Source organism: Drosophila mauritiana, chromosome 3R (genome assembly GCF_004382145.1).
Source record: "Drosophila mauritiana strain mau12 chromosome 3R, ASM438214v1, whole genome shotgun sequence".
NCBI classification, from domain to species: Eukaryota; Metazoa; Arthropoda; class Insecta; order Diptera; family Drosophilidae; genus Drosophila; species Drosophila mauritiana.
This window is the reverse complement of record NC_046670.1, coordinates 10,337,935-10,359,015: the sequence shown is the minus strand read 5'-3', so window position 1 is coordinate 10,359,015 and position 21,081 is coordinate 10,337,935. Positions and strand designations below refer to the sequence as shown.

At 42.7% G+C, this 21,081-nt stretch overlaps 3 protein-coding genes across 13 annotated transcripts; 2 read left to right on the top strand and 1 right to left on the bottom strand.

Annotated features, from left to right (window-relative positions):
- Nucleotides 1-47: 47 nt before the first annotated feature.
- On the bottom strand, nt 48-6,046 carry LOC117142269 (coiled-coil domain-containing protein 63). The gene is made up of 6 exons (XM_033306144.1): nt 6,027-6,046; nt 1,610-1,880; nt 1,256-1,551; nt 610-1,118; nt 375-549; nt 48-311 (listed from the first exon to the last, which is right to left on the bottom strand). Exons 2-6 carry the CDS (start codon nt 1,832-1,834, stop codon nt 95-97), a joined length of 1,422 nt encoding a protein of 473 aa, XP_033162035.1. The 5' UTR covers nt 1,835-1,880; nt 6,027-6,046; the 3' UTR covers nt 48-94.
- On the top strand, nt 2,595-15,314 carry LOC117142267 (fasciclin-1). Of its 11 annotated transcripts, XM_033306133.1 has the most exons (17): nt 2,595-2,687; nt 3,317-3,567; nt 6,905-6,943; nt 8,938-9,070; nt 9,152-9,318; nt 9,393-9,623; nt 9,691-9,859; nt 9,937-10,097; nt 11,636-11,644; nt 12,352-12,360; nt 12,813-12,967; nt 13,034-13,124; nt 13,189-13,409; nt 13,468-13,630; nt 13,689-13,836; nt 14,035-14,070; nt 14,245-15,314. In XM_033306133.1, the coding sequence occupies exons 2-17, from the start codon at nt 3,463-3,465 to the stop codon at nt 14,448-14,450; spliced, it is 2,043 nt and encodes a 680-aa protein (XP_033162024.1). In that variant the 5' UTR covers nt 2,595-2,687; nt 3,317-3,462; the 3' UTR covers nt 14,451-15,314. The 11 variants fall into 11 exon arrangements, with proteins under 11 accessions (XP_033162024.1, XP_033162029.1, XP_033162026.1 ...); XM_033306138.1 differs by lacking the exon at nt 6,905-6,943; XM_033306135.1 differs by lacking the exon at nt 11,636-11,644.
- A 2,166-nt stretch (nt 15,315-17,480) lies between these two features.
- On the top strand, nt 17,481-19,823 carry LOC117144627 (protein no-on-transient A). The gene has a single exon (XM_033309922.1). The coding sequence runs from the start codon at nt 17,570-17,572 to the stop codon at nt 19,616-19,618; it is 2,049 nt and encodes a 682-aa protein (XP_033165813.1). The 5' UTR covers nt 17,481-17,569; the 3' UTR covers nt 19,619-19,823.
- The last annotated feature ends 1,258 nt before the right edge of the window (nt 19,824-21,081 follow it).

The following is a 21,081-nucleotide window of genomic DNA, read 5'->3' as shown; positions in this document are numbered from 1 at the left end:
GATTAGGATACAACTAGGATGTACGTTTTATGAGTATGTGCAGATACTTTGGTTATCATTTAATATTTTGGAGAAAAATTAAACCTACCAATTCTTAGTTTTTAGTTTTCGCCGATTCCCGTATGTTGAATTTGGGAACACGATCCTTTCGGGCCAGTATTTTGTTGGAGTTATCCTCGATGTTTATGGCGCTGATGATCAGGTTGACCCGGCGTTCAATAACGCCAATGAAAAGCTTCACATTGTGGACTGTCAGAAAGGTTTTGGTACTGAGCACATTCAGGATGGGAGCATCGTCACAGGCCAATTGTCTAAAAGGAAAATTGAGTTTGGTAGCTATTAACGCAGTTAGGAAATATTATCCCAGATTGCACCTGAATATATCCTCGATGCCCTTGAGAAGCTGTTCTAATCTGATGCTCAGGGTTCGCTTCCTTTCTCTGGTCTCCTCCGCCAGCTGCTCGATCCGCTCCTTTTCGGCATTTAGATAGTCGAGTGCCTCGGTCTTAAGCTTCAACTCCTTCTCAGTCTGCTCCGACTTCTGGCGCTCTGTTTGAATTAGTATAAAGTCACAGGATATATAGCCTAATCCAGATTCCACCAACATACCTATTTCATCCTGAAGCTCCTGAGTGGAATCGTTGAGTACTTCCACCTCGTGACTCAGCTCGTTCACATAGTTGAAGAGGGCAAAGTTCTCGTCCTCCTGGCGCTTGAACTGGGCCACAAGTCGGTCCGCGTCTTCCTCGCCGTAGAGCAACTTGATCTTCTCGATGATCTCCTTGTACTCCAGAAGCTGCCTCTCGTAGGTCTCCTTCTGGCTCTGCTTCTTGTCCAGTTCGCGCTGCTCCAGCTCCGGATTGAGGCGCTTTTGTCCCTTGATGTCGAAGAACTTCTGCAGCTTGGCGTCGTGCTCCAGGCGGCGCTGCATCTCGCGCATCTCCTGGATGTGCATCACCTTGTCGTTCTCGTTGCGATCCTTCAGGACGGTCAGCTTGTTGCACAGCTCTTCTCGCTGGTCGAAGGCCAGGGTCGACTGGTCTATGAGATCCATGATGAACTTCTTGCCCTCGTTGAACTGGGTCACCATCGACTGCCACATGTCATTGAAGTTTGCCCTGGAGTGGAGTCGAAACGCATTAGCTCAATTCGGTATAAAAACCCAATAAAATGGAGAGCACCTAGTTGACTTTTAATAAACCTAGTTTGTATCTTTTATTCTATAGATTGTATATATTTATTGAGAAATGCTCACCGATCCTGCAACATGTGGTTTATGGCGTCCCTCATCTTGCTGTTTTCAGTGAGCACATCGCTGCATTTTTTGTTGACGACATCCAGGCGGTTCTCCAACTTGACCACGCTCTTCTGCACCTTGCAGATGGTGTCCTTGTAGCAGTTGTCGGGCACTTCGTTTCGCCGCAGGGCATCAATCTCCTTTTCCATTTTCCGGATGTGGCCCTCCAGTTCCCAGAGATTGGTTCGCTCATTCTGGAGCACCCTCTGCAAATCCGCCTGCTGTTCCTGCAAAGTTCCCAGGTGCTTCTCTCTCTGAAACCGATGTAAACCTTTTATATGTAACTGACTTGTCTATTAAGTGGATATCTACATTGGTGTTCTTTCGCGCATGAGTGCCTCCTTCTAGAGTCTTGATCTCCTCCTTCAGCTTTTGGTGCTCCACTTGCAGTACGTTGATCATGTGATTCTGCTTCTTCAGGCGCTTGGCCTTCTCCTCGAGGAGACCCCGAAGGTCCAGCTGGAGACCCCGATGCTGGCGCTGCAACCTCTGCAGCTCGGCAGTTGCCAACTGATCCAGCTCGCTTAGGTCAGCCATCGTTATTGACTTGCTGAATTCGGTCTTTGCAATGTTATTCTCAAAACTGATAAAGATATTAATTTGATTTCAATAGTAAACAAGCGTTGCTGGTGGCAAGTTGCTTAGTAACGGCGTGGTTAATCGAAGACTTTTACCTTCAGCTAAAGTAAGAAGAACCAAATAACCACTGCTTAATAAAATTTAATGTTATCTCTTTAGAAAAGTTTGGAAAAACAATATACAAAATTGCTTGAAAATTATAACCGGTTTAATTTGGAATGAAATCGTTCAAACAGCAGAGACTCTGCTTAGCGGAGTTATCCACCCAGTTTGCCGTTGCCACCCTTTGCGAAACGGTTAAAATTAACATTTACGCTTCTAAGCTAAAAAAAAAAAAAATTTGAAGCAGTCTTCTTTTCTTATATTCTTTTGAATTAAAAATGGTTTGTTGTGATGATGTGAACACCTGATTTATGTAATTATAAGATTGGATAAACAAACATGAATATAAATCTGATATATGTTTTTATAAAAATAAAATAAATGAATAAATAATAATCTACTAAACATAGATATTTTGGGATTTTAAATTAATTGTTTTTTGCAGACAGGCAAACATTTGAAGGAAAAGAATCTTGTGCATATCATTTGAACGTAGCATCAAAAGTCACCGCCAACAACATGCACACACACATAAATATAAATGTTGAGCGACTTAATAACAGTGCGCAGTGTTGCGATTTGAAACATCGACAGCTATCGATAACACTCGTTATCGTCACCACACGCTCGGCTTAAACCTGTTCTCCGCTTTTCGTTTTAATTCGAAAAAAACGTTCGAGCGTGGCGCACGTTGCGATTCCTCCGACTGGTACGCTCCCCTTTTATATTGAAACCCTGTGGAAAATCTATACTGTGCATAGGGCATAACTCTAAAATAGCTGCACGGCCCATTTCGCTGCTCTTGCTATTGATTTACCACCGCGCTGCGTTCGTTTGTGTGTGCTACTTAAAGAATTTGTGTGTTTTCCGAGTTTGGTCCGTGGACATTGCATAATTTCTGCGGCGGCCGTTAATGTTAATTCCTGCAGCCCGAGTTTCCGAGAATTACGCAGAGTAAAGACCAGAGAGGAAACTATAAAATCGAAAACAGAAAAAAGTGCCGCAGCAGCGAAATGCGAAGGCGCATAATAATTAAACACACAGCGGCGGAACGAAGAAAAAATAATACACAATAAGCGCAGCTTTGTTTCTAGTTAAATTGCGTTTGTGTTGTGCTTGCCGATTCCTCGGTGGTCCGTTTTTCGCTTGTTGTTCTATGTGACATAACGGAACTCTGGGCAAAAACGAACAGGAAGCGCAGCGATAACCTTGCAAAAACAAAGAAAATACCAAGGAGGAAAAAAAAGCATGCCAAGCATATATCTGTGAATTAATATTTTCTTTTCCGAGGAAATGCTGTTTGTCGTCGGCTAACTGTTGTTTGCCTTTGAATTGCAGATCTTAATCGTAGAGCAGCACTCACACCAGCACACGCCCCCCGCTAAACAGCACACACAGCCACACTCACAAACGACGTACACTGCCAGCGCATAAACAAGTGCTGTTGTGGTTGTTGTTGCTGCTGCTGCTGCTCGTCCGCTAAAATGCTGAACGCTGCAGCGCTGCTTTTGGCGCTGCTCTGCGCCGCGAACGCAGCCGCCGCCGCCGATTTGGCGGACAAATTGCGCGATGATTCGGAACTCTCTCAGGTGAGTCAGAAGAAGAAGAAGAAGCGAAGAACGAGAACGTTGAGGAGGAGGAGAAAGGAGGTGGTAGAGTAAGAACACGAAGAAAAGCAGTAGCAGCAGAAACAGTTGGTGCAAATAACCGAAACACTTGTCCGTAGTCGATTACCACCCACCAAACGCCGCGCCCCCCGCTCACCTTGGCTTATCCCTGGGTACAGTAGGCATTGTCTACAATGAACTATTTGCAGTATTTTTTATCTTTACAATTTAATTATTGTGTAGTGTTACACTTCGAATTTTTGTCAACCAGAAAAAAACTATTTTAGGTATCTGTATGCGTAAGATCTAATATTTGAACACATTTAGGGGATTTTATTAGTCTAATATATCATTTTGTTGGAAAAGTATTATTTAACCCTAAGTTTTATACAGTTTTCAGTCTCATTTTTCTATAGCCAGGGTAACTGCCAAAATTGAAATAACTTTTGTGTGAGCAGAAAATGAACTATTTTTAGCAGACATTTATGCGCTTGAATATGTTGGATATATTTCTGTGATGCCTTAAATACTTCTCATTGTCAGAAGCCTTAATGCAATGATAAAATCAATTTGTATTATGACTGACTTGGCTTTGGCGTCGTCAATAAATTTACCGTGCCACCTTATAGTGGCAACTTATCAAAGTTCGGCTGTAATTGTGCCACCACCCACAAACGCCGCCCCATTTCGTTGGCCTTGAAAGGAAAAGCCTTGGTGGAGTGTGCGAGGAGGCGGGGCAGATCGGGCGGGAAAAAGGAGCCTGCGCAAGAGGGACGCACAGATGGCTTAGGCACCCGCATTTCGGGCACAGGTAGCGTAGCCTTCGTTCCGGCAGCATCGTCCTTGACCTTTAGCCATCTCACTTGTTGTTGGACTGCGGAAAATCGATGATGCTGCCTGCTTGAAATCCCTGGCGGCAGTTCAGGTCCAGCCGACCGCTAAGCTCCACTTGGACACATTTCGTATGCATGGCGGAGTTCGTTATGTAAAAATGAAAAGCCACATAAATTAAGCCCAGGTCTGCAGAATTGGCTCTCCGCAGCAAAAGGCAAATGGTAGAAAAAACGCCGGCCGTTGACGTCCACTGAGCATAACAGTTTTATATTTAGTTTTGCCTTTTTACACCTTCACAGGCCAACTCACACACAAAGTACATAGAAAAAAAAACACATTAATGTGTAAAAAACTCAGAAGCCAACAAAGGTGCGCGGCTGAAATAACAAGAATTGTAATGAATTCAAAGGCGGGGGTTCAGTCACCAGAAGGGGTAATAACATTACACCAGGAGAAATATCTTTTTCGTTAATATGTTAAGCCACATAACTTACACTCAACAAATAGAATTGATTTGCGCAGAAAATAGTAACAGTTCGTCTATTATAATTGATTTTAGCTTATATAGTAGGAGAAGTAGTAGTTGAATACCCGTTTTAAAGTAACTAACTTGAGTCCCTGCTTAATTTTCTAGTCTGCCTAGCATTTAACACCCGAAATACACGCTGCTTCAAAAGTAAATTAGACTTCCAAGTAAAAAGAAAGCGTGTGACTGACTGTAATTGTTGCAGCAAGTGTCTCAGGGAAGTAGTTGCATCCACACAGAAAACACAACCTTTTCGAGTTACAATAGGCGAAACAGAGCGTACAGCTAAAAAAATAAAAACGAGAAGGGGGACTTGGCTTGCTCACTTGCACCCTTGCTTTAGGGTATCGTAACTTTGCCCAGAAGTTTGCCACTTTCGGAGCAAAGCATTTCCGGCCTCATATCTGGAGTACTGCTGTACATGAGGGTGGGTCCACTTGGTCGCCATAAAAAAGTAAGGGCGGAAAGTAATCTTCGGGCACTTATGTAAATTAAGTGCCGTAAAACTAAAGGATCAAAAAGTCAGGCTTATGAAATCCCTTTTAAAGTTACTTCTTAGGTCTATGAACTAATATTGCAGGTAGCTGCTTTCAATCCAATGCCCTTACTCAAATCCGATTTATATATTTTCCCAGTTGTATTTATAATGTAGACAAAACTGGTTCAAAAGGGTATCTCCATCTTCCAAAGTCGAAGTCGGGCTTCTTTACTCTGGTGCCTGCACTTCGCATTACATGCTGATGGCTTAGATAAATATAGGTTGCCTGTTTTGGTTTGCGGCTTACGGCTTGTGGTTTTGCTTGGCAAACCACCGAGTTTAGTAGAGAGTTTTGAAATTAGCAGATATCGTAGTCCCTGCTAGTTCCAGCACTATAAATATCTCATTGGATGAAACTAATTGAGCCACGCGATCTGAGTTTCATATTCAAATCTCTGGACAGCCGAAATGTAAGTACACTCATGAAAGAGAACAGTGACCATGTGCGGGTCCGGGGAACGAACTGACCTCCTGCGATTGACCCCCACTTCCTGTCGTGCGTCAGGCAACGTCTTGCGCGTTTTATTAATTTTAATTTTTAACCTTTGACTGATGCAATTGCAGTTGGCCGAGTGTGGGGGTGTGGACAGCTTGGGTTGACAACGGCGGGAATGGCTGAACTCTGTCTAGGAACACTCTCTCGTATGGCTCATGGCACAGAACAGTCCACACTCGCAGCATCATCGAATTCAATTAAATTTAATTTAAGATTTCAATGCGATGCCAAGGCGCGTTATTTGATATGCGACGAGCTCCATTACAGGCGAGGCGATGAATGAGCCACGACTGACCTTAATGGATCCAGATGCTCATAGACGGATCTCTGTCCGCCGGAGCACTGGATGGAGGTGCACAGTTTTACGATCCATGGCGTGGGGGCGGAATGGCCTCGGAGTGATGCCAGTGTAGACCCCCTCTTCGATCCCCTTTCCACTGCTGCCCCGCCAATTAAAAGAGAAATGCTGTGCCCGAATCTCTCGATTCCGAACCGGAATCCGAAGTCGGGGGTTGAGATCGCTTTCGCTTTTGCTTCTGTTTTCTGTTTCTGCTGCCGCTGCAATTATCGAAAAGAAAATATACTGAACAACCGACATATGCATACATAATTTGTACCAATTAAATTTATTTATACAACATGCACTCGCCCAGAAGGAACAACCTAACCCTCCTGCTCCGATTTCAGTCCCTAGTCCAAAATACGAAGCTTGGCTCGCTCTCTTGGCTAATTAGTTTTAATGGCTCCATTAGATGATGGAAATTGAATTTCCTCCGAACAGGCTTGCCCTCTCATGATTGTAGTTGTTTTTGGTATAGGAATTAGTACAATTTTTGGCTACAAATCGAAAGAAAACAGAACAAATTTGAACTGCCAGCGGTTCTCTCTCTTTCTCTTTCTTTCTTTCTCTCTCTATCTCTTTCAGAGCACTGCCAAATCCTTGAGGCGCCTTATGCCAGTTAGGGTAAGCTGCAATTCCAAAAACCAAACAGAAACACACGAACACAATTAAGCTATTGTAAATTTGGAACAAACTCAAAAGACATTGTAAATGTACAACTCACATGTTTTCGGCTTAATTTAGTTAACCAACCCGTACTCATCGGGCCATTGGCCAAATTATTGTTTGCTCCGCCGTCTGACTCTCACCCCTGATGTTCGTGGTTCGTCTGTGGCCCCAGGGTCATTGGCTTGGCACTCGGGAAAATCAAAATGCGCTTTTGAATAAACCCTCCCCCTTGGGAGCACTTTTGGCGGTTGGGCGGCGAGTGGTGTTTGCATAGTAAATGAGACGCCCCAGACCGAAAGGGAAACTGTTTATCGATGACAGCATAATACTCTAACAATTGTAGCAAATTTTCGGGCTTCCAAAAAAGGACTCCCCGGGGAAGAGATGGCCTTATCGCGATGATGTGCCAAAAGAGCCGGAAACTCATTAAGATCTGCTCCCTTCCGGCCCGGCCTTTCATCAAATGCAAAACAGTCGATAACGGAAATTTATGAAAGTAATTGCATCTAATTGTCAAAGGCTTCCAGCCAGAACCCAAGGGGGTTGAATTTGGTAAGGATGCTGACAGATGGCCATTGGAAAATGGCGGCCAAGAGAAAGTGTCGCAAACAATATCATCGCCTATTCAATAAAACTTCTCTGTACTCCATTGGCCATTATACCTGAACGTATCCCATATCAACCTGTGACACTGTGACATATGCCACAGCCAGTCCCTAGGACCCCACTTAACAGGAGGGCACTCTCCTGGCCAGATAAGCGAAAACATTTCGAGAGCGATATAGACACCGGCAAGCAGTTCTGACCAAGCTGGCCAAGAAGACGGTGTAAGAACAAAGCACGCTGGCGACTCGAATGTCCACGACCAGGACAACAACAGCGCTAACGGCCCCGACAACTGACGGTTTCAAATTACCAAAAAGAAAATGAATGCAGAGCGAGAATAAAGTGTATTTACACTCGGGGAAAAAGGACGAAAATTCCTCAAACAAAGAGTATTTCAATTTTAAGCTGTTACGTCCATTGAGGTTTGGAAGAATTTAAAGGCATATCAAAATTAGTAGTCAGGATTATTGATTACAAATTAAATTTAATCATATATTTCCAATTGTGAACTGAATTGATTGACGTGAAGCACCTATTTCTAGGCTTAGCCACTTTTTTTTCGGTGTACATGCGTGTGTATTGGCGATGCCAGAGCATAGATATGTGCAGCAGGCAGGGGAAATGGGAATGGAAAAGGAAAAGGGAAAGGACGGACTTTTAAACCCAAATTGCCATGACTCATGCTGGGCAGCAACGAAAACACGAGAGTCACACGACCGTTTTAAAGGAGGGCACGGAAAAAGGTGTTGTCCTCGGCAGGACACGCACCCACACAGGCACACCAAGACACAGATATGTCCGCAGGACCTCATAAAGCCGACTGGGAATGTGCAGCGGGGCGTGGCGGCCAGTGGTTCTTCGCCGGGAAGCCGCAGAGTGTGCGGTTGCATGTGGCCTCATGCGGCAGGGGCAGGTGGCCTGGCCCGCCCGAGCAACTGACTCTGGGCCCGGTTTAGGGTCAGTGGCTGGCGTTTTGGGGTGGCTGGAAAATGCATTTTCACATCCCGCTCTCAATCGAATGACACACAATCCACTTGGGCGGCGTAACCCACCCCGAGGCTTACGTAATTGGTTCAATAAACCTTTTTTTCTAGTACGCCGCCCTGCCATCCCCACCAGGACATGCATAAAGTTGTTCCTCATTTTATTAGTTTGTTAGACGTTGCCATGGTGCTTGGCCGGTTGCCGTTTTGCCAAAACCGCCCAGCAACCGTCTGCGAACCACCCCTTAAGGCACCCACTCCAACCTAGATCCACCACCCACTACTCCCCCCACTCGGTTCGATAAGATATTGGCAATAGAGCGACGCGAATGAGTGTAACGAACCCGTTTATCTTTGCAGTTCTACAGCCTGCTGGAGAGCAATCAAATTGCCAACTCAACGCTTTCGCTGCGCAGCTGCACGATCTTTGTGCCCACCAATGAAGCCTTCCAGCGCTACAAGAGCAAAACCACCCATGTGCTCTATCACATTAGTGAGTTCAGTTTCAATCAGGCTGATTAAAAATAATAAAAATCAAAATAACATGACTCCACCCTCTGATAACTCTTTGCAGCCACTGAGGCGTACACCCAGAAACGACTGCCGAATACCGTGTCATCGGACATGGCCGGCAATCCACCGCTATACATCACAAAGAACTCGAATGGCGATATCTTTGTGAACAATGCCCGGATCATACCCTCGCTCAGTGTGGAGACAAACAGCGATGGCAAGCGGCAGGTCAGTGGCCCCATATATGCATATGTTGCATACCATAGAGTCATTGAGCAACTCCCTTCCTTACTCACCGACAGATCATGCACATCATCGACGAGGTACTGGAACCGCTCACCGTCAAGGCTGGCCACTCGGATACCCCCAACAATCCGAATGCTCTCAAGTTCCTGAAGAACGCCGAGGAGTTCAACGTGGACAACATCGGCGTGCGCACGTACCGCAGCCAGGTGACGATGGCCAAGAAAGAGTCGGTCTATGATGCCGCCGGACAGCACACCTTCCTGGTTCCCGTCGATGAAGGCTTCAAGGTGCTTTTCTAGTTTAATTGCATTATTAGTTTCGCATTATAATCTCACTGTTCTTTTATGACTCCAGCTATCTGCTCGCAGCAGCCTCGTGGACGGAAAGGTCATTGATGGCCATGTGATACCAAACACTGTAATCTTCACTGCCGCTGCCCAGCATGACGATCCCAAGGCTTCCGCCGCTTTTGAGGACCTACTTAAGGTCACCGTCAGTTTCTTCAAGCAGAAGAACGGCAAAAGTAAGATTGCACCAAAGACATACCATTTTACTAAAGGTTTAGGAACGATTGTATAATTAATATAATTTTACTTGCAGTGTACGTCAAGTCAAACACCATTGTGGGTGATGCCAAGCACCGCGTGGGCGTGGTTCTGGCCGAGATCGTGAAGGCGAACATCCCAGTGAGCAACGGAGTAGTCCATCTGATCCATCGCCCGCTGATGATCATCGATACGACGGTCACCCAATTCCTGCAGGTATGTAGGGTGTTGGAGACAGGCATCCAGTGCAATTGTAGACACACAGACAGTCCAAGACACAAACACATAGAAACAATGATAGTGCCTGTGGCTTGTGATAAGGCTTGGCATTTTGATTGGCTCGGCACGCACTGAAAGATAGCGCTGGCGGCAGACCCGATGGGACTGGGAAACCAATTAAATCGCTTGCCTGCTGCCCCAGCGAATGCTACAAACACATGAGCTAAACACATTGAAACATACACGCTGACACTCGGCTTTTCTTTGCCCTAAGTGAGCAGCTCCTCCAAAGTGTCGCTAAAGGGATAAAAAATATTCCCAAGGTTGAAGTTTCCTCGGGGCTCAACTGAGGGCAAAGCCAAATCCAAATATTCTTGCACCCAGAAACCACTGCCTAAACACATACAGTATAAATAAGATCAATGCAGACACTAGTTTTCAGTATCCCCTAGATATACCTAACTAATACAAATGAAAACCCAAAAGACTGATTTTATCTGGAACTGAATTCTTGCCAATCTTGATGCAAAATTCCCCAACAAAGGAATTTGCTCAAAAGTATTTCGATTTGGTTCTATGTAAAATCAAAAGCAAAATTTTATTTTAAAATAATTTTTAAAATATAAATTTTATTTTAAAAAAATTTTGGGTGTAATGTAAGTATTGCCAAAAAGCTGAAAAACCAAAAAACAAATCTTAAAGCAATGTATTTCATGTAAATTTTTCTATGAATCAGATTTTCGTATCAATATGCATTTCACAAGCAGTTATTCGCATTGTAATTGCAATAAACTGACTCAGTAGGGCAACGCGCTCACAATTGGCCCTCGAAATTCAATACGTGATTTAGTCACCAATTGGCAAACACTGAAAAAGTTGCTTAGGCTGCGCTTTGCTCGATCTGACCGAAATCGACCAAAACTTCATTCACAAAAACTCCCATTGTTCTTTATTGAATGTATTGGTACTTTAATGGCGTCATGAACTAAGCAAGTGTATAAACTATTCCCATCATTGATTGGCTAACGTTCTTCGATCCCTCGACCGCCGTGCATATCCAAAGATCAGTCATCGATCGCTCGCCATCAGCCGGCATGCTTTGATCATCACCGTAACCGTAGCTGCATATGTATACTCCAAGCATAAACTGATAACACACCACCCAACCGCCCGCTAAATAGTTCCCTTTCTCATAGGCATATACATACATTAGAAACAGTGCGTTTCGAAACTGTGAGGCAAAATGCGCATAACAGTTTTGAGTCCGCACTGTAGAACGGCTATATCATTCGACCGCTCGAATCGTAAGCGCCTTCATATCGTGCTATCGTTTTCGAAATTTTCAAACTAGTTTTGTTGTAATTACGTGTGATACTCTCCTTTTGCTATTTACTGATCCATACCTCTATCCTTTGTTTCTCGTCACATGCCGAATAATTGTACTTAAAACTACAAAACACAATCCAACCCAACCACATATCGCTCTAAATTGAATCGGTGCACCGAAATATTGAAACAAAAACCAAAACGTTCAGTCGTTCAAGGTAAACAACAGACTCAAAATCCGATTTTAACTTTAAGTTGTTCGGTTTCTTTTGATTTGCATTTTGTTTTGCATCCCCTGCTATTTTAGCTATGCATGAGTTTATTACAAAAAATGTGTAGACTTTTTTTGTAAAATTAGTCCATTGGTTGTTAAAGTCGCGTTATTAAGGGTCTAAGAATATTTTTTCTGATTTTTATTCACAAATAGTATGTATAGGATGTACAGCACTAGTTTAAATTTGCAAATGACGCAAGTGCACATGGTACTTTAAAGTTAAAGAGTATTTATCGTATGATGAATTTACAGAAATTTTACCTAATTACTTAAGGTAACTTTCTATTTTTTGTCGGAGCTTTTATATCCTTGTTTTATTTTTTAAATCATAGTAATGGAAAATATTATGATTCGCTGTAAATTGTTGAAAAGTGCACGTAATTCAGTAACAATGTACATAATGAGCCAAACCGTTTGCCTGCTCTTAATAATGCCTAGAACAATGAAAGATTAAATATAATTCCCTTGTGCTTCATTTCAAACGTTCGTTTGTGGCGGAACAACACGGGCAATCTGCGTGGAACCCAAATCCCATATTAAACAATATTTAAATGTTTAAATTCAATTTTATTCGAATCTTGTCTTCACCAAATCACTTCGAATGAATATTGAACTATTTCTGCTACCACTCCGTTTTAAAAACTGATTTAGTTTATGAACGTAAGTAAACATCACACCAGCAGAACAAGAACAAAAACCACAACAGTCATCAGTGCAACGCTTTGCTATCAAATTGCCATCCAACCCAACCACCGCGCAAACAATTCAATGATTCGGTAGATTTTCCGCCATTAAATCACATAAATTCAGCTGTGTTAAGTGAGTCATTAAGCGAGCATTCCCATTGATTCACGACTTAATTGGCCAGCCATCCATTCCCCCACCCAATATGTGTATAACTGGCTTACATTATAATCGGATATATTTCCACTTGTTGTATTATTTTCGTAATTGTTTGTATTCTCCCAAAAGAACTTAAAAAAAAACAAATTTATAAGCTTATGCGTACCCCTCTTCCATTCACCCTATTATTTAGTTATATTTTGTTTTTAAATACTTTAAATAGCATTATGATGTTTGTTCATTTTATTAATTTGCAATATATCTTGAAGGAGAATGCTGAGAACGGAGCTCTGCGCAAATTCTACGAAGTTATAATGGACAATGGTGGAGCAGTTCTGGACGACATCAATAGCCTGACGGAAGTTACCATTTTGGCTCCCAGCAATGAGGCTTGGAACTCCTCGAACATCAACAATGTTTTGCGGTAATGTTGCTCAAATCGGGTAGATAATATTAAAACATCATAATAATAAATAAATACATCTTACAGAGACCGGAACAAGATAAGGCAGATCCTGAACATGCATATCATCAAGGACCGCTTAAATGTGGACAAGATCAGGCAGAAAAATGCTAATTTGGTGAGCTTTACATGAGCTTATATTCAAATGGAAATTTTTTACAATTAACCATTCTTTTGAAAAGATTGCCCAGGTGCCCACTGTTAACAACAACACTTTCCTGTACTTCAACGTTCGTGGTGAGGGAGCGGATACCGTGATAACAGTTGAGGGAGGCGGCGTGAATGCCACCGTTATCCAGGCTGATGTGGCCCAGACTAATGGTTATGTACACATCATCGACCACGTGCTGGGCGTGCCTTACACTACAGTTCTTGGCAAACTTGAATCCGATCCCATGATGAGGTACGTTCAATTTTAAGCTTTATTAGTGCGCTGTTTAAATTTTAACGTATTCCTCAAGTGACACCTATAAGATGGGAAAATTCTCGCACTTTAATGACCAGCTGAACAACACACAACGCCGCTTCACATACTTTGTGCCCAGGGACAAGGGCTGGCAGAAGACCGAGCTGGATTACCCATCAGCTCACAAGAAGCTTTTTATGGCCGACTTTTCCTATCATGTAGGTATTTTACCCTAAGCCTGTTTTCTTTTATACTCAAAATGTTTTGTAACCTCAGTCCAAGTCCATTCTGGAGCGTCATTTGGCTATTTCGGATAAGGAGTACACCATGAAGGATCTGGTTAAGTTTTCGCAAGAATCGGGCAGCGTTATCCTACCCACGTTCCGCGACTCTTTGAGTATCCGCGTGGAGGAGGAAGCTGGACGTAAGTATACCACATTGGATGCCAAGGGCTCAGTTGCTTCTCCTTTCAATTCAAGTCGATTCGTTTCACCTAATTTGATTGATTCTATTGGTCCTCCCCTACCGTGCTGCATTACTAACCGAACCTGTTTTTCTACAACTCTCAAACTAAATTTCTCGCTTTCTGCTTAACTAAATCTAATCGTTGTCCAATCGAAAGATCTCCATGATGAGTATGCTAGTCACGAATGGACTGGTGAGTGCTGTCGTTTTTCAAACCCACATCGCACCGCCCACAACAAAATCCTTGACCTTGCCATGTCCACCCATAGCTCGCTCATTGGGCAATCCACTAGCATTAACCACCCATCGATTGCATACCAATACCTATTGTCTAGTGGTTATTAACAACGATTACTTCCATTTGCAGGCTATGTGATCATCTGGAACTACAAGAAGATCAACGTATACCGGCCCGATGTGGAGTGCACCAACGGAATCATCCACGTCATCGACTACCCACTCCTGGAGGAAAAGGATGTGGTCGTGGCCGGAGGTAGCTATTTGCCAGAATCAAGCATTTGCATCATCTTGGCCAACCTCATAATGATAACAGTAGCAAAGTTCTTGAACTAAATGCATCCGATATGTAAAAACCAATCCAATCCAAAGCAAATGCAAATCAAACACAACAACAACAACAGTCGTCTACAGAACAAGAACCAACAACACTCAGTATCAGACTAACTTGACATCCACATGGATGAAAATAATCAGCACCAGTTTGTTGATACCGATCGAAAACCACAAGCAACCCAAACAGTATCTGTAATATATGCGTCACAAGGAACGATCATCATTCCAACCCAACATGCCCACGTCCACGCCATCTACATACCCACACACACACAGACTCAGAAAAAAAACGCATGCAGAAAACTGCCTGCTGAATTTGCTTTTGCATCGACAGCTTCTCCCAAAATAGCTGGCAAGAAAGACTAGGTTAAAGTCGAAGAACCCCCTATGTTTAAGTATTAAACTCGATTTTCCCTCAAACGGCCTTATGTATAATATTGAATATGAAACTTTCTGTAAAACATTTTAATTTTATGTTCGACCTATACTGGTAGCTTACGTTCATCAGCTCGCTATGTTTTAAGTTTAGACCCACACTGACATTGGTATCGTACCATGGAACAACTGATTGTGTTTATGATTTTAAGTGTACATTTTTTGTGAATTGCTTGTTTTAGTTAATGGTCTAATTTATGATTTATGAAATGAGTTATCTTAAGTAGAATGCGAATCTCATTGTACATCTCGAAAACGAAGAAGCGAAGCATAAGCAATACGCGCATCACACACTCTCATACTCGAGCGCCCACACATTCCCCCTATTCCTATCCATAAATACATACAACATGTAACGAAACAAAGTCATTGTAAGATTTGAAAGTGTGAAATTTTATAATAAACTGAAAGTTTTTCATTTGAACCTTACTATTAAGAGCGGCAGCAATCTTGTCTCGAACCAATCGCGTGACCGCCTATAACTATATCAGTGTCGGACAAGAAATGTGCAACCAACAAACCCAATTATATGATATGCCACCCTGCACTTAGTTACTAGCCCCGCTATGCATGTGAACCCCCCGAAAAACCCATTCGCCCACACACACCAGCCACTTGGAGCGAGAGTAGCCACTGCAACTAGGTTAGTCCAATGTACAAGTTTCGAAAATGCCGACAACTACGAAAACTATACAGCATACATACAACTCCCTGTAATCTAAATCACTCACGGTACACAACTACATGTCATCATTGAATGGATTTTGATACCGATTTTAACTTGCATACAACCAAAAACAAGAACTAGACAACGTGAAGAGATTTTGAACAAAATTCTCCCTCGGCCGAGCAGTTGCATTTCAAACTTTGTACGTAGTTTAAAACTAGTTTTTAGTCCGACGTAGAACAACCCAATTGCTAACTATATACCAACTTTCTTTCTATTTCTCTCTGTCTCTCCCCCTAATGCTATGTACTTATAGGTTAGACATTGTAACTATTGTAATCAACCCAGTGCGTTAAACCCGCGTGTTAAGTCGAACAGTAACACAGAATTGTACTATCCCCAAATGAATAACTATCAGCCTACCAGTACACTGTCTCAACTCTCACCACCACCACCACCCACTTAGGAACTCAGTCGAAATCGAACTCGAAATCAAAAACCCAGTTGTGGCAGTCGCTTCACGTAGTTGCTAATTCCCGATTCGAACCGATCCTTTCCGGAAGTCTTATCTTTAGTATAGGTGGTTTAGTTTCATTTGGAGCCGTGCAGTGCCGTAGCAGCTAAGAAAAATTGTATGAAATGAAGATGAACACGAGATCGAAATCGCACGGAATGATCAGAAATCAGAAATGAATAATGAATACGCTAATGAATTGTACAAGTAAGCTTTAAAGAATTGCTGGAGGAGCGAGGATCGGAGAACTTAGAGGAGGGAGAACCGCATTGCAATCGCATTGCAATTTGTGTCGTAGTCAGTAGTTACACGTTAAGCGGCGTCTTAACGTGTAACTAGTGCCTTACTAAAGATAAACGCATTACCTTAACCTTTATACAAATTTACTCAAAACATACTTGTACCCCAAGCATACGTTCCGCTTCGAATGATACCCAGATATATATACGGAGTTACACCCCAAGAATACAAGTATAACTACAAATGATATTGCGCCACACGCTATTTACACCAAATACACCAAACAAATCGAGAAATGCATATTTTTCATATATTTAATTGTCAGAATAATATAACGTATATGTAATATGTAGTTTATTTACTGTAAAACGCAAGAACCTAACAAGTGGAATTTGAATCACATACAATTGATGTATATTAGCTATTGAGTTTCTAAGCAAGCGTTAGACACTGAAATATATGATTCAAATATATACAATATGCGAAACCAAGCAAACTATGGAAAACTGGAGTGCAAAAGAATATTATTCCATTTTATTTTACGACAAGCGCTTTTTACAAATAAACCGAATCCATTTAAATTACTCGTAAAGAACAGACAGATTATATTTAGCATTAGTTAAACTAATTATTACATGTACTAGAAAACCGAATGTCAACCGAGAATCTTCAGCAAGCTTGAGCGAATAATAAAACTTTAAAACTAACTATAAATAAATCGACCGTCTTTTTTGCACTTAATCATGGGTTATGGGTGTGGAACCGGAAATAAATAGTTTAACTCTAAAAGTTTCACAAGTACAAAGCGACTTTTCTGCAAAATTTTGGAGTAACAATAGTACATATTATAAAATAAATAGCACAGGGAATGTTGCTTATTGCTTTTTAATTTATAGATCCTCGTCACAGTATTGACTTTATTCCGTGGATACCCTTAACAAACTTGAATTTTTTTCAATTTAAAAATTCCGCTCGAAAGTTTACTTACCCAATATTAGAACCATTAAAACATCGATAGTTGCGTGAAAAAAATCGATTTTCCTGTTTTTCCTATTCTGAAAAGTGTTACACCACCAACATTATCGATAAGTGTAACTATTTTGAATTGTATCTTTTCAGCCCGGATATTTTAGGGGATTAACGCAGTTGGGGTAAAGCTCCTTTCAGTGCCTGGTAACATTCTTTTTCATAACTGACAACTATTCCAGTCGGTGTTTTTTGCAGAGAACGTTCAATTTGGGAAAAGGCAATTTTCGTTTGCAAATGGAAGGCGCTGTTAAGCAAAACAGTTTGAACGCTTCCCCCTTGCCACAACGCCAGCAGAGGGGCAATCTGACCAATATGAACCTGGGCAAGCACACGCCCCCGAAGCAAAATGCCGCCAGCGACGGTAATCCTGCCGAGAAAAAGGCAAAATTTGGAGGAAACATCCAGAACGGTGGCGGAGTAGCTGGTGGCGGCGGCATTGCCGGCGGTGGTGGTGGTGGTGGTACTGGCGGCGTTGGACTTTCCGGAAATCGCAATCGAGGCGGCAAACAAAATCAAAACCGGCAGGGTTTCCAAGGCGCAAAGAATGCACAGCAAAAGCAGATTAACGAATCGCCGAAGCCGGCTGTGGGCAATGTACCCGCAAAGAACAATGAACCCTCAGCTGGCAACCGTAGTCCGTCCAGCCGTACTAACAACCAAGGTCAGGGCAACCAAGGAGGACAGAACTTCCGTGGTCGTGGCAATGGCCAGAACCAGCAGTATCAGAATGCTAGTCAGGAAGGTCCAGGTGATCAAGGCGGACAGGGGTTCACAGGACGCGGAGGTGGCGAAAACCAGCCGAAGGGTAACCATGGCGATCAAGGAGAACAGGGAAACCAAGGATCGAGTTTCAGAGGTCGTGGTGGTGGCCAAACCCAGCCGAATCAGAATGCCAACCAGGAGCATAGCTATGGAAATCACGGCAACCAAGGAGACAATCAAGGAGGACAGGGCCACCGCGGAGCTAGAGGTGGAAGTCACCAGCGTGGAAACCGCTCCAGGCGCCCTGGGGGATCTGGAGGCATGAACTACTCATTAATGGGCGGCGGTGGTCAGCGCAGCGAAGACTTTTTCATTGCCCAACGACTGCGCAGCCTTAGTGGACCCACCCATGAGTTGCCGCCCGTTGAGTTACCCACCGATAACAAATTCCTTGGACGCAACCGCTTGTATGTTGGCAACCTCACCAGCGACACAACCGATGACGACCTGCGCGAGATGTTCAAGCCATACGGCGAGATCAGCGAGATCTTCTCGAACCCGGAGAAGAACTTCACATTCCTGCGGCTAGACTACTACCAAAATGCTGAGAAGGCCAAGCGCGCTTTAGATGGCTCCATGCGCAAGGGACGTGTGCTGCGCGTCCGCTTTGCGCCCAACGCTATTGTGCGTGTGAGCAATCTCAACCAGTTCGTCTCCAACGAGCTGCTGCACCAGTCCTTTGAAATCTTTGGACCCATCGAGCGCGCCCTCATCTGCGTAGACGATCGCGGTAAGCATATCGGCGAAGGCATTGTTGAGTTCGTCAAAAAGTCCTCGGCCAGCGCCTGTCTGCGCCTTTGCAATGAAAAGTGCTTCTTCTTGACTGCTTCATTGCGTCCGTGCCTGGTGGAACCGATGGAAGTGAACAATGACAATGACGGCATGCCGGACAAGACGTTAAACAAAAAGTCGCCGGAATTCAACCATGAGCGTAGTGTCGGACCGCGTTTCGCTAGTTTAAATTCGTTTGAGCACGAGTATGGATCACGCTGGAAGCAATTGCACGATCTCTTCAAGAGCAAACAGGACGCCCTCAAGCGTGAGTTGAAAATGGAGGAGGACAAGCTGGAGGCCCAAATGGAGTACGCTCGCTACGAACAGGAGACCGAACTGCTGCGCCAGGAGCTGAAGAAGCGCGAGTTGGACAACGAGCGCATGAAACTGGAGTGGGAGATGCGTGAGAAACAAGGCGAGGAGATTCGAAAGCGCGAAGAGGAACACATGCGTCGTTATCAGAGCCAATTGCTGCACCATGAGGAGGACATGCGAGCCCGTCAGCAGGAGAGCGATTTGCTAGCGCAGGCCCATAAACTCAACTTGATCCTCGATCAGCAGGAGGGATTCGTTGGCAGTAACTCTGGATTCGACCGCTTTGAGTCCCCTTTTGAAGTATTTGGGAACAACAGCAACAATTCACCAATGGCTGGGTCTGGAGGTCCAGATAATAGGGACGGTTTCGAGCTTGGAGCTGGCGGAAACCAAAACGGAAACATTGATGGGTGGGGACACCGACGCGTTTAAAACAATATTGATCTCATTGGTTACGCATAATATCGGACATTTCACTCGGTTATGAGTGAAGAATAACAAAAATAACAAACGGGATCGTGTAAGCGAAGATGCATTCTCATTATTATATAAATAGAATTTATATAATTACAAAAAACTGTTATAAACGGTCGCAACAACAAATCCACCACGAAGTAATAACATGAAAATGACAAAAGGCAAACACTAAGGAACATACACAATCCAAACCCGAATGACAGCTTGGAAGATGTGCAGTATTTCAAAGAAAAACACCTGAACATAACCATCCATTACATTATCATTATGTGCATCTAATTATTCATTATGACAATTTTAGATATATGTAAAGACTATCTCCAGTAACACGATTAATTTTTGTCTATCATTCAAATTAAAAATATGAATATGCGACTGAAATTACTGATTATTCGGAGGCGAATTTAGATAAGGAGCCTATTTTTTATAATTGTACGCCGCAGATAAGTAGGATTATACTTTGATTTATGAGTAACTAGTCGAAATCGGACTTACTTTTGTTTCAATGTATTCCTCATCACATCTCTGTCTACTGATCTACTATTAATAAAAACGGCTCCTTACAAGTTAATTTTGACTGAATAAACCTAAGGTTCAACTGGGAATTTATCGTGGTAATAAAAAGAAAAGTCGGAAAATGCCAGCAGCTTTATTGGGAAATCGGCCTTAAGTTGCAAGGCTGAGGGAAGGACACATTTCCGCTGGTTGTTATGTATCTTCAGTACCACGACGCTGTCCATATATTAATTAGGTCAAAATGCAATCACTTGTTCAAACAAAAGAATTTATTTGGTCAGCAGAATGAAGTATTGTATGAGCCCTCCTCCCATGCACACAACAATTACACAATTGTGTAATCCTCGAGTTGGAAGCAGATGGAAACTCTTCATTTTGTGCAAACGTATTTATATATATATTTATTTCCGTAGTTTCGTTAAAGTCTATTATGGACTATCATTAAATACAAATTTCTTTTGAAGTAAATTTTAGCAATAAACTAAATCTCATCCAGTGAGATCTAAATTATTACTGGCTTTGAGTTCATAATCTAAGTAAGCCGCTGTTGATTTGCTTGATTAACTAGCAAAAGCCAAAATGATGCTTTGCTTTCCATTTTTGTAGTTTCAATTTGAATAATACTGCCGCAACACTATGTTAAATGCATTTATTGGCTTATATTGGCTGCTGTTTTATATGATTCCTCCTCGCACGCATTTATGTTTATGAAAATCATGATATAGTAAATCAATATTTTAAGATGGCATGCTGTCAAGATTTTAAACAAAAATGTAAGCCCAAATGTCATTGTAATATAAAGTAGCATTAGAATTTAGCATCAGATTTTAGCCAAATCAATGCAAGATTTTTAATACAAACATTTAAAACAGAGTTGTAAAGGGAAAACATCGATATATTTC